We start from the raw sequence: 12,391 nt of genomic DNA, 5'->3' as shown, positions 1-12,391 counted from the left end.
TGGCTCTGCAGTGCAGGTTACAGGGGTGCGAGCTGCAGCACATAGGAAAGTATTGCTCTCTAACTTCCCCATGTAGACCCTGCTAGTGCTAACTAAAACTTACCTACTTCACGTTAACATACTGTAGTTCCGACTGGTGGCCTTTTTAGTTCACACTAACAGGGTTTACAATGGGGCAGTTACAGAGAAACACTTTAGTGAATGCTGCAGCTCACACACCCATAGTCTGCCCTATGGGGCAATGTAGACAAGTCCTTAGTCAACATGAATCCCATGCTTATATCTGTGCATACCTGTCAACTGTCCCTCATTGTGAAGGACATCACTCATTTTAGTCCCAAAGTTACCTACTTTCCACACAGATATGGACTCCTCAAAGTTTCATTGTTGAAAATTATTACATCAGAAATAACTAATCATGAGTTATTCACACTAAAGTACTGAATCGCACAACATTTTAAGTTTCTTGAGTGACTAATTTTCTTGTGTCCCTCATTTTGGGTCTGTCTCTCACAATATACCCCACTGGGCAATGGCAGGTTGGGAAGCATGTATCTGTATGGGTGAAGTGAGTGGAGTTATTCTGGATTTACCCCAGTCTAACTGAGAGCAGAATTTGCCTCAACTCAAGCTGACATCCTTGACAAAGCAAAGATTCTCACATAACCTGGCATTCTTTATTGAGTCTGATTTTTAAGCATGATTTATTTTGAGCAAATATTTAGTCCCACGGTTGGCCTTATAAAAATGAAATATTAGTCCTAAAGAACATTTATGCTCGCATCACTTTTGTAACATATGTAAAGAGTGTCAAAGATACAGGACAAAATTACTGGATAAAAATTGGAATGCTAACCTGGTGTCTGCTGATGAACTATGTCTTCTGGATCCTGCAGATGAATGAAGACGACAAGCCCCGCTGCTCCAAACAGCAAGATGAAGGAGAACATACACGTCAGCCTCATAATTATTGTTCTCAAACCAATCCACTTTTGACCCAGGAAAATGAACTGCATGCAATCTCCAAGACACACTCTTCACTCATAGTCTCATCTTCTCAGCTGCCATTCCATTATAATACCATCTACAAGAGGTAAAAAAATAACACACCTACATACACCATTTATATTTCCATACCCTTTTGTAAAGACAGGTTGATTTTTTTTTTCAGATCTAATAGTTGATCTACATATCACCCCAGTGAATGTAATTGCACGTATCTGGTCAATTTCTGCCCCATTAGTTTGTTTTTAATAAGGGATGTATCACTCTGTGTTTTCCACTTGTTTAGAGGAAAATGTGGAATATTAAAAAAAAGTATAATTTGGGGGAAATGATCACATAGTGGAATGTATTTGCACAGAAACCCCCTTTTAACAGGCTGTTTGCTCCAACTGAAGCATGTGTCACTTTTTATTTTTCACTTGTTAAACAAGATGAAAACATAAAGGACGACAATGTGGGGGGAAATGATGGTATGAGCTGCATCTTGCATAGCACAAACATGGAGAGAATGACAGAAACAGTTCACAGGTTTCTGCATCATTCAGTAGGAAAATGATTTTTCTAAAACAGCCGGTACTGTAGGCCAAATATGCATCCCATTTATAAATCTAGGTGGGCATATTGACCTAAGGAAGCTATGTATCCTAAGGGAAGTAATGCAGGTGCTTGGGTCATCTTTAACTGGCTTGGACAAAACACCTAGCTTGGGCCTGGCTGGCATTGGCAGGAGGGTGGACTATATGAACTACGAGCTCATTCCTTCTCTAAGATCTATGAGAGAGTCTATGGGCTCAGCTCTGCAAATACGACCAGGCATGCACTTTTTACTGTATGTAATCCCAGTGAAATTGGAATGGGGCTAGTCACAGAATACACGACAGCTGGTACTAACGCTCTAATTCAGCAAAGCACACAGGTAAAAGACTGAAATCAATGGCACTACTTGTGCTTAATAATAAGCACAAGATTAAGTGTCTTGTTATTTCAGCACTTAAGCATCTGCAGGTTCAGATATCATGATCCTGTCTAAATATAGTTAAATAGTGGTGATAGCTGGGTGAGACGGATTGTAGCTTGACAATATACCTAAAATTTCAACCAGAAAGACTAAATGAAAATGTTTACACTAAAACTAAAACAATGGGAGGGGGAAGGAGGGAGGTAGAGAGAGAGAGGGAAGGGGAGAAGATCAAAAAGAATGATGTTGCATGACTAAACTCCAGGGACAGAGGACAAATACACTAGTGGTGTTATTTGTAGAATGGTCTTCAGCATTGTTATATTTCTTAGAATAGATCTCTTTCTTAGGAATGTTGTTTAATTTTAGATTCCCATTGTATTATTTAGGGAACATGCTATAACCAGTAATGTTTTATCCTTTCCTGAGCCTGTTGGGGGCAGTTTAAGAGAACAGTTATCTCTATTAGGATTTACAGCACAATGGTGTGCCTAAATTTGAGTTTTACAAATCCCATTTTGAGCAGAATGAGAAAGCAAATGCTGATTTCCAAAACAATTTTTTCTTGTTTAAAAAAAAAGATAAATCTAGATCATGCTCCATTTTTTCCTGATTTGTTTAAAAGTTTTTATTCAAACTAAAATCAGAGTCGAAAGTCATAGAGGTCATCCCAACATTCCTGTGAAAACACCTTTCTTTATTAATATTATTTAATAGTTACATTATATCATCTATCCCAGAGGCCCTGTTCAGGATCAGGACCCCACTAGGTTACATCACACATTGTCCTCTCAATATGTAACGTTTAATGAAAGCTACAAGCTACATGTGCATATACTGAAGGGAAAATAGCCCCATATGATTATTTTATCCCAGTGAAAGTCAATTAAATTCACCATAAGCGAATAAAGAGGGAGCCAGAGAAAAGAAAAGTAAACCACCTCTCAACAAAAACACAAACCTCAAAAGGTTCTAAATGATGGGTTTGGGCTTCTCCCATCTTTACTTTCCTGTAATTATTTTTTCACTCAGTTGACTTTAATTAACTTGCTGTAGGCTTGTAAGCCTGGTGAATGAGAACAATGTTTTATACATGGTAGCAAACAGGGGAGTTTGAGAGGGAGAGAAGGAAATCCCCCTGCTGAACAAAGAAGGTGTGACCTCTAATCTTGGGGTGAGTGAGCTTGTTTGACTGTTGGTTTTGGGCTGTTTGTGGTTTTTTTTTTTCTCTTTCAGGTTATTTTAAATGTACGGGTCAGTTGGGATTGTGTGTTTGGGGACTGTTTGAGCCTTGTTCGATCATCTTTGATCAGCCTGGTGATCACTCTCCCCCTCTGTGATTAACGAAGGAGTAGGCTGGCTAGGAGAAAAGGCCTTACAAGCCAGAGGCTAATGACCAAGAGGAGCCAGCGAACAAGAGAGCTTGTAAGAGGGAGTCATAATATAATCACTGTGGTTAGGAAGGGCTGCATTGCTAGTGCCAACGCTGCTCCTGTCCCCTCCACCTGTCTCCAGGCAGAGAACCTGACCACGGATGCCTCTACCCAGATTCTGGTGTGGATTTGCAGAGACTGTGGCCTGCATTTCCCACTCTCAGAAAGCCAGGATGGCGGGACCATCCAGTGTGAAAGACAGGCGGAATCTCTCCGGAAGCAGGTGGGAGAGCTACAGGTGGATATGGCTAGGCTGAGGAGCATCTGTGCCCATGAGGAATTCATTGAGAATATTCATATGGAGATCTCCTTCCTTAGAGGTTTTTAAGGTCAGGCTTGACAAAGCCCTGGCTGGGATGATTTAACTGGGAATTGGTCCTGCTTCGAGCAGGGGGTTGGACTAGATGACCTTCTGGGGTCCCTTCCAACCCTGATATTCTATGATTCTATGTCCAAGGCTGAGGAACCTATGCAGCTAGAGAGGACTGCTGTCATGCCCTCAGGGGAGGAGGATATGGCTCTGTCACAGGGAGGACACTGGCTGCTGATTACTTCTGGCAGCAGGCAGTGCTCCACCTCTACCCCCAACCCACCCTCCATAGTAGTGAAGAACCGTTATGCTGCCTTGGCAACAAGCAACGAGGAATTGCCCCCAAAGGTGGAGGAGAAGCCATATACCCCCAAGGCTGGAAAGACTGCAGCCACCACTCCCAGGAGGAAATGTAGGGTAGTGGTGGTTGGTGACTGTCTTCTGAGGGGGATGGAGGCACCTATCTGTCGCCCTGACATGACATCCCAGGAGGAATGCTGCCTGTCAGGGGCCCATATCCGAGAAGTCACATAGGATCATCGAGGATCATCTGGCCCTCTGGCTACTACCCCACACTACTCATCCATGTGGGCACCAATGATACTGCGAGGTATGACCCTCTGCAGATCAGAAGTGACTACAGGGCGGTGGGAGTAAGGGTGAAGGAGCTGGGGGTGCAGGTGTTGTTCTCTTCGATCCTTCCAGTCAAAGGTAGGGGCCCAGGCAGAGACAGATGCATCCTGGAGGTGAATGCCTGGCTGCGAGGAGGGCTTTGGCTTACTTGACCAATGGGATGCTGTTCCGGGAAGAAGGACTGCTAAGTAGAGATGGGGTCCACCTATCAAGGAAGGGGAAGAGCATATTTGAATACAAACTGGCTAACTTAATGAGGAGGGCTTTAAATTAGGTTCAACAGGGACAGGAGACAAAAGACCACAGGTAAGTCAAAAACATGGAGGCCTGGGAGAAGGATTGGAATCTGGGGAAAGCATGGGTTGCTATAGAAGGGATAAGGGAGGGATGAGAGAATATAGAGGGGAAATCAAATCAGTATCTTAAATGTCAGTATACTAATGCAAGAAGTATGGGGAATAAGCAGGAAGAACTAGAAATGCTAGTCAATAAACACAACTATGACATAGTTGGCATCACAGAGACTTGGTGAGATAATACACCATGACTGGAACATTGGTATAGAAAGGTACAGCTTGCTCAGGAAGGACAGGCAGGGAAAAAAGGGAGGATGTGTTGCGTTATATATCAGAAATGTACACACGGACTGAGTTTGATGGAAATAGGAGACAGACTTGTTGGAAGTCTCTGGGTAAGGATAAAAGTGGTAAAAAAACCGAGGGTTATGTCATGGTAGGAGTCTACTAACCAGGAAGAGAAGGTGGATGAGGCTTTTTATAAACAACTAACAAAATCATCCAAAGCACAGGACTTGGTCGTGATGGGAGATATCAACTACCCAGACATCTGTTGGGAAAATATCACAGCAGGGTACAGATTAGCCAACCAGTTCTTAGAATGTATTGGAGACAATTTTTTATTTCAGAAAGTGGAGAAAGTCACTAGGGGAGAGGCTGTTCTAGATTTGATTTTGACAAATAGGGAAGAACTGGTGGAGAATTTAAAAATAGAAGGCATCTTGGGTGAAAGTGATCATAAAATGCTGAGAGTTCATGATTCTAAGGGATGGTAGGAGGGAAAACTTCACAATAAGGAAAATGGATTTCAAGAAGGCAGCCTTTAGCAGACTCAGGGAGTTGGTCGGTAAGATCCCATGGGAAGCAAGTCTAAGGGGAAAAACAGTTCAAGAAAGTTGGCAGTTTTTCAGAAAGACATTATTAAGGGCACAAGAACTAACTATCCTACTGCGTAGGAAAGATAGGAAGTATGGCATTTAACTAGGAGATATTCAATGATTTGAAACTCAAAAAAGAATCCTATAAAAAGTGGAAAGTAGGTCAAATTACAAAAGATGACTATAAACAAATAACATAAGTATGTAGGGTCAAACTTAGAAAGGCTATGGCACAAAATGATGTTAACTAGCTAGAGACATAAAGGGTAACAAGCATGGGTGGTGGGTATAATAGGCCAGGGAACGCTAAGCTTTCCCTGGAGCAGCCGCCACTGCCAGACACCTGGGCTGCGGAGGCCCCACCCCTTCCCCAAGGCCCCTGCTGCTGCTGCCTGCCTGCCTGCCCTCCACCTTTCCCCTAGGTCCCTGCTGCTCACTATGTTGCTCCTCCTCGGGGGCGGGGAAGTGAGGCGGACATGGCAAGCAAGTGGTGGGTGTGGGGGTCTGGCAGGGGAGTGAGGCAGCTCGGCCAGGCACTGGGGCCAGTGGCTCTGCCTGGCACTTGGGTAGGGGGTGGCTCGGCCCGGCACTGGGGCCAGCCTGGTGCTCCAGGGATGGCTCGGCCTGGCCAGGAGCTGGAGTCATTGGCCTGGCACTCAAGCAGGGAGGAGCGGTGCAGCACTGGGGCCGGACCGGCACTCAGGCTTGTTGGGGGTGGGGAATTGGCCTGATGCTGGGGCCAGCCTGGTGCCTGGGGGAGCGGGGACTGGCCTGGGATGGCGATCCAGGGCTCCTCTGGTCGTGGGGGGGGCCCTCAGGGCTCCTCCTGTTATTGGGGGGGGTTCGGGGCTCTGGCTAATGGGGGGCGGGACCTCAGACAGAAGGGGCCGGGCCGGTGGGCGAGCCTTCCTAAAGTGGTGGTTCACCCACCACCCATGGTAACAAGCAAACATTCTACAAATACATTAGAAGCAAGAGGACAACCAAGGACATGGTAGGCCCGTTACTCAATGAAGGGGGAAAACAATAACAGAAAATGTGGAAATTGCTGAAGTGCTAAATGACTTTTGTTTCAGTTTTCACCAAAACATTTAGTAGTAACTGGACATGTAACTTAATGAATGCCAGTGAAAATGAGGTAGGATCAGAGACTAAAATAGGGAAAGAACAAGTTAAAAATTACTTAAACAAGTTAGATGTTTTCAAGTCACCAGGGCCTGACGAAATACATCCTAGAATACTCAAGGAGCTGATTGATGAGATATCTGAGCCATTAGCAATTATCTTCAAAAAGTCATGGAAGACAGGTGAGATTCCAGAGGGCTGGAAAAGGGCAAATATAGAGCCAATCTATTAGAAGGGGAATAAGGACAACCCAAGGGATTACAGACCAGTCAGCTTAATTTCTGTACCCGGAAAGATAATAGAGCAAATAATTAAGCAATCAATTTGCAAACATCTAGAAGATAATAAGGTGGTAAGTAACAGTCAGCATGGATTTGTCAAAACAAATTGTGCCAAACCAATCTGATAGCTTTGTTTGGCAGGGTAACAAGCCTTGTGGATAGGGAGGAAGTGACAGATGTGGTATATCTTGACTTTAATAAGGCTTTTGATACTGTCTCACATGACCTTCTCATAAACAAACTAGAGAAATACAACCTAGATGGAGTTACTATAAGGTGGGTGCATAACTGGGTGAATACCCACTTCATCGGATGCATGTCACCCACGAAAGCTTATGCTCCAATACGTCTGTTAGTCTATAAGGTGCCACAGGACTCTTTGCCGCTTTTACAGATCCAGACTAACACGGCTACCCCTCTGATACTTGACACCATCCCAGAGAGTAGTTATCAGTGGTTCACAGTCAAGCTGGAAGGGCATATCAAGTGGGGTCCCACAGGGATCACTTCTGTATCTGGTTCTATTCAATATCTTCAGTGATTCAGATAATGGCATAGAGAGTACACTTATAAAGACTGTGGATGATACCAACTAGGGAGGGGTTGAAAGTGCTTTGGAGCTTAGGATTAAAATTCAAAATGATCTGGATAAACTGGAGAAATGGTCTGAAGTAAATAGGATGAAATTCAATAAGGACAAATGCAAAGTACTCCATTTAGGAAGGAACAATCAGTTGCACACATACAAAATGGGAAATGACTGCCTAGGAAGAAGTACTGCGGAAAGGGATCTGGGCATAATAGTGGATCACAAGCTAAATATGAGTCAACAGTGTAACACTGTTGCAAAAAAAAAAAAGGGGGGGGGACACCATTCTGGGATGTATTAGCAGGGGCGTTATAAGCAGGACACAAGAAACAATTATTTTGCTCTACTCTGCACTGATTAGCCCTCAACTGGAGTATTGTGTCTTGTTCTGAGCACCCCATTTCAGGAAAGATGTGGACACACTGGAGACAGTCTAGAGAAGAGCAACAAAAATTATTAAAGGTCTAGAAAACATGACCTATGAGAGAAGATTGAAAAAAAATGGGTTTGTTTAGTCTGGAGAAGAGAAGACTGAGAGGGGACATAACAATTTTCAAGTGTATAAAAATTTGTTACAAGGAGGAGGGAGAAAAATTGTTCTCCTTCACCTCTGAGGATAGGACAAGAAGCAATGGGCTTAAACTGCAGCAAAGACAGTTTAGGTTGGACATTAGAAAAAACTTCCTGTCAGGGTGGTTAAGCACTGGAATAAATTGCCTAGGGAGATTGTGGAATCTCCATCATTGGAGATTTTTAAGAGCAGGTTAGACAAACACCTGTCAGGAATGGTCTACATAATACTTAGTCCTGCCTTGAGTCCAGGGAACTGGATGGGAAGACCTCTCGAGGTCCTTTCCAGTCCTACGATTCTATCATTCTATGCTAGGTATGCATTCCGCAGACTTTTCTAAATCCAGTGTTTAAGTTGTGGAGTACAAACTCGAAAACCAGTTATACACACAAATGAAATATACTTGTTAGAAAAATACCAAGGAGAGATTATTAAAAGACTCTAATCATATGTCATTTGTAAACTGGTCAATAAGATAAAATCAATATTGGGACTATACAGTATTATTGCAGCTGCAGTGGATAAGGCTGCATGAAGTCTTCCATTCTAACTTCCATTGTCAAGCTGACCATAACTTTCTAGACAGCATAGGAATTATATCTCACAAATTGGCTCACTCAGAACTTGCAGAAATGCAGTGAAATATATGTAATTTATACTCACTACACTTTTTTTGGTGGCTAAACCCCTTTCTCCCTATCAAGTTTTTATATGGTTGTCCATCACCATGGTATCTGAGCACTCTGTCCTTGAAAACAGCAGGAGTATGTGCATATGATGATAATTAGCACCTTCCTGACATTAATTAATTGCCATAACACCAATGAGGAAGGAAAGTATTAGTATCAAATTAGGGGAAAGGTGATGTTGTATCATTAAAAACCAAATATTTAAAGAAAAGTGGTTGGAGGTAAAAACATGAACTATGATTGCATGAATATTTTAGCAGAATTTTCAGACATCAAACCCTTTATTTGCAAAGATACAAGTAGACTTAATTTCTTCATGCTCCCAGGTGACATTGAAAGGAAATTAGAATGGCAGAAATGACATTGCAAAGTAACATGATGGGAAAGCCATATTGCATTAGCTGTTTTACTGGAGACGAACTAGTTTAGTATAACTGTAGAGTGAGATGCTGCTGAAAATGAGTTACCTGCAGCATGTCACACAAAGTGCTAGGTCATAGAGGGAGAACCTCAGTCTTTTGACAGACAGCAGTTTTCATTTTAAATGAAAATTAAAATGAACATTTTATTGAAAGTGCCTGGTTGGAGTGCAACTGAATTGTAGTTGTGCTTTTCAGCAACCATCTTCTGGAATCTTATGGACTGAACATATTACTGTGAATGATATGACATTACAATAATACATCAATCCAAGAAATACAATAAAAGATAGTTGAAAACTGCTGTGAAAAGATAAATGTTTCTTTTGCTTTAAATTCTTTGGCAGAAATGCATAAACCAATCTACATTCATGTGCCTGATAACATGGGTTTGTTTACTGATTCATGATTATCGCTTTCCCCCCAGCCCTCTTGTTTATCCACCAAGAAATCTGACACTTCATGAAGAATGAAGTTGATACGTGTGTAAACTAGGCTTCTGCCTGTGATTTAATTCTTCAGGGAGAAGCCTAGGAACTGCCATTCTGGAACAGACCAGTGGTCCATCTAGACCAGTGTCTTGTCTCTGACAGTGACAAGTATTAGTTGCTTCAGAGGAAGATGGAGGAAACCCTGCTGAAGACAGTCATGGCATAACATGGACACAAGGAAAGTTCCTTCCACCTTTAGTTAGAGGCTGGCTTATGTTTGTTCACATCCAGTATCTCTGGCATGTAATGTTTTCGAAAACATAGTTGACGTGACTTAAACAGCAGTGCAAACAATTGTTTTCCAAGGGCTCCATCACTCACAGAAGGGAGAAGCAGTGGCCTAAGGAACATTCTTTACTCCCTTGTGTGGGCTACTCCAATTGCCAGACCCTGTGTACTGGGGAACGGTAGCTGCCATCTCACTGGTTTGGTTGGCACATCTGAGCCAGTGTGGAAGGTGAAGTAAACTGTTCCAGGGAAAGGGATGCTGCAGCTTATTTCCCCTACAGAGCAAAGGTGATGCAAAATCAGATTGTGACTCTTAACGCTTTGCTGTGCTCCTTGGACAGCGCAGCTACGCACTGCCCCTTGCTCAGGCTGGATTGCACGATGCCTGTCCAGCCCCAAGTGAAGAAATGCACATAGACTAGTGTTGATATCCGGCTGATATCCGTACATCAACGAGTCAAGAAAATGACTCGAATTGTTTACAAACACTTACTGATTACTAAATTAGACAATTACAAATCATACAGAAATCAATGTAAATGTCTAGTTCACATGCACAGCATAAACTTCATTTTTCATGCCACGTGAGCTGCTGTAGCTTGAACCAAATCCTCTGTTTGACAGCAGGCTCCAAACATATTCAAACAGCTGCAATAGCATGTATGCATAGGCATCTTTCCATATTCTATTGCCTGAGCACATATATCTTTGTCCTATTTGTTCTGGCTCCTCTTATCTTTCCTGCCTGCAGAAGTGTGGGTACTTATTATTGAATACTGCTCTTCCCAGTTTAAAGCTGCACGCTAGGAACATTTTAAAGTAGCAGTTGAGGAAACTCACCCAGTCAAATTGATCCACAGTGCTAGTCCAGAGATGTATTTTTATGTGTGACATCTATAACGAAATCAGGAAATGAAAACAAAAGAGTGGAAACATACTAAGGAGTTGGGCAGGTGAGTTGGAAGATGATGTTTGGGGTTGGGAAGTCACTGTAGGATGTCTGTGTCTTCTCTTGAATGCTGTGCAGGTGGTGTGGGCCTGAGTGGCACCCAAGTTAGATATTTTATTACAACCATTTTATTTCAGTTCTGTAGCATAGTTAAAGACTAGGATAGGCACGGTGAACAAATAAGGGAATGTGAGGATGAGAAAGAAACTGCTATTACTACTAGAATATCATCATTACTAGGCATACCATCTTGGGGAGGGAGGGAGATGGGGAATTCTTCCTCTGATACCAGAGGTTAAGCCAGAGTCCTTTACCTCAGATGCTTCCAGGGCACCAAGTCCTCCCACTTTCCAGGTATCCAGTCTCTGCTTTACACCTGACCTGCAGTGTCTATTAGACTTGCCATGTCACTCATCTAAGAAGAGGAATGTACAAACATGTCTCTCTCTCCACTATATGTATTTTCTGCTAAGGTTGGATTTCAAACACAGATATTGAATCAGAGGGGAAAAGATTACAAATCTCTCATTTGGTCACTGTCAAACTTTTTCCTTTGAGGTTAGGAAACAAAAATTAAACCCATCCATTAAGGCCAACGTTCTTTACCTTCTGTAGCACAGAGAGAAAGTGGGAAACCATTAGTCCCCTTGGTGAGCGGCTTGCCACACACCAAGAGTGCACCTTCGGGCAGTAGCTTGTCACACATCCTTCTCTTCTTGCCCATGCCTTTACTACATATTCTGATGGAAATTTTTGTTTATTTCAAAATTTCCCACAGAAAAAAAATTGTTTCCTGTTGACACTTCAAAACAAAACAGGCTTTTGTTTTGACTTAGAATGTTGTTTCATTGTTTTTTGAAACCATTAAACCAAAAAACCTGTTGTGTTAAGTGAAAAGGAAATGAACATTTTCAGTTTGAAATTTCCTCCTGGAAAACCAAATTTTTTTGTCTGAAAACTTTCAATTCAAGATTTTTCATACAACATTTCTTGTGGGGAAAATGGTTTTATCATCAGTTGTATGACAGGGAAAATACATAATGGGGCTTGAAATTGGGGCTTGCACTGACCCTGGAAACCTAAGTAGATGGAAGTCATAAGTGGACTGTCAAGTCACTGCGCATTGTAATGAACGGGGGTGTTATAGCTCTCCCCTCTCTCTAAAACTCCAGTGTTGGGGATTTTAACACCTGCCATAGAACACCAAAGGGCACTTATTTTTTAACAAAGTATTTTTGATTTAGTCCCTCATCACAATATGGCTTAGGTAGAGACATTCTGATTGGCCTGGTCAGCTCTGTTGGATGTTAGAACCAACCTAGCAGTTGGAATTCAAGGAGTGAGAGAGAGAGCGTACTTGTCCTGCCTGTTTTATGATTCTATTCATCCTTGTTTTAACCTCTCAGCTTTGCCAAGAGTCACTTGAGCAGGCAGAAATTGAGGTTCCAATGAACTGGAATTCCTGACTGTAGCTGATGATCTGGCACCCATTTCTCTGTGCAGCTAGAGATGCTGCTAGGTCTCAGTGAAATTGCT

The 12,391-nt window shown here is 42.5% G+C and overlaps 1 protein-coding gene across 5 annotated transcripts in view; it reads right to left on the bottom strand.

Annotated features, from left to right (window-relative positions):
• Window positions 1-12,391, bottom strand: part of CHST8 (carbohydrate sulfotransferase 8) — a 265,642-nt gene that overhangs the window by 205,029 nt on the left and 48,222 nt on the right. For 3 of the 5 annotated variants that reach the window (XM_084644770.1, XM_084644771.1, XM_084644769.1), the window contains one exon: window positions 857-1,084. The exons of 1 other annotated variant lie outside the window; for it this stretch is intronic. In XM_084644770.1, coding sequence (XP_084500896.1) covers window positions 857-1,016 — 160 coding nt within the window. In that variant the 5' untranslated portion in view covers window positions 1,017-1,084. Of the gene's footprint in view, window positions 1-856; window positions 1,085-12,391 lie in introns of those variants that run through there. One more of the 5 variants, XM_084644774.1, reaches the window with a different exon arrangement.

The sequence above is a fragment of the Lepidochelys olivacea genome, assembly GCF_965140295.1.
Source record: "Lepidochelys olivacea isolate rLepOli2 genome assembly, chromosome: 12".
Classification (NCBI taxonomy): Eukaryota; Metazoa; Chordata; order Testudines; family Cheloniidae; genus Lepidochelys; species Lepidochelys olivacea.
The sequence above is the reverse complement of the archived record's forward strand: the minus strand, read 5'-3'. Positions and strand labels throughout refer to the sequence as shown.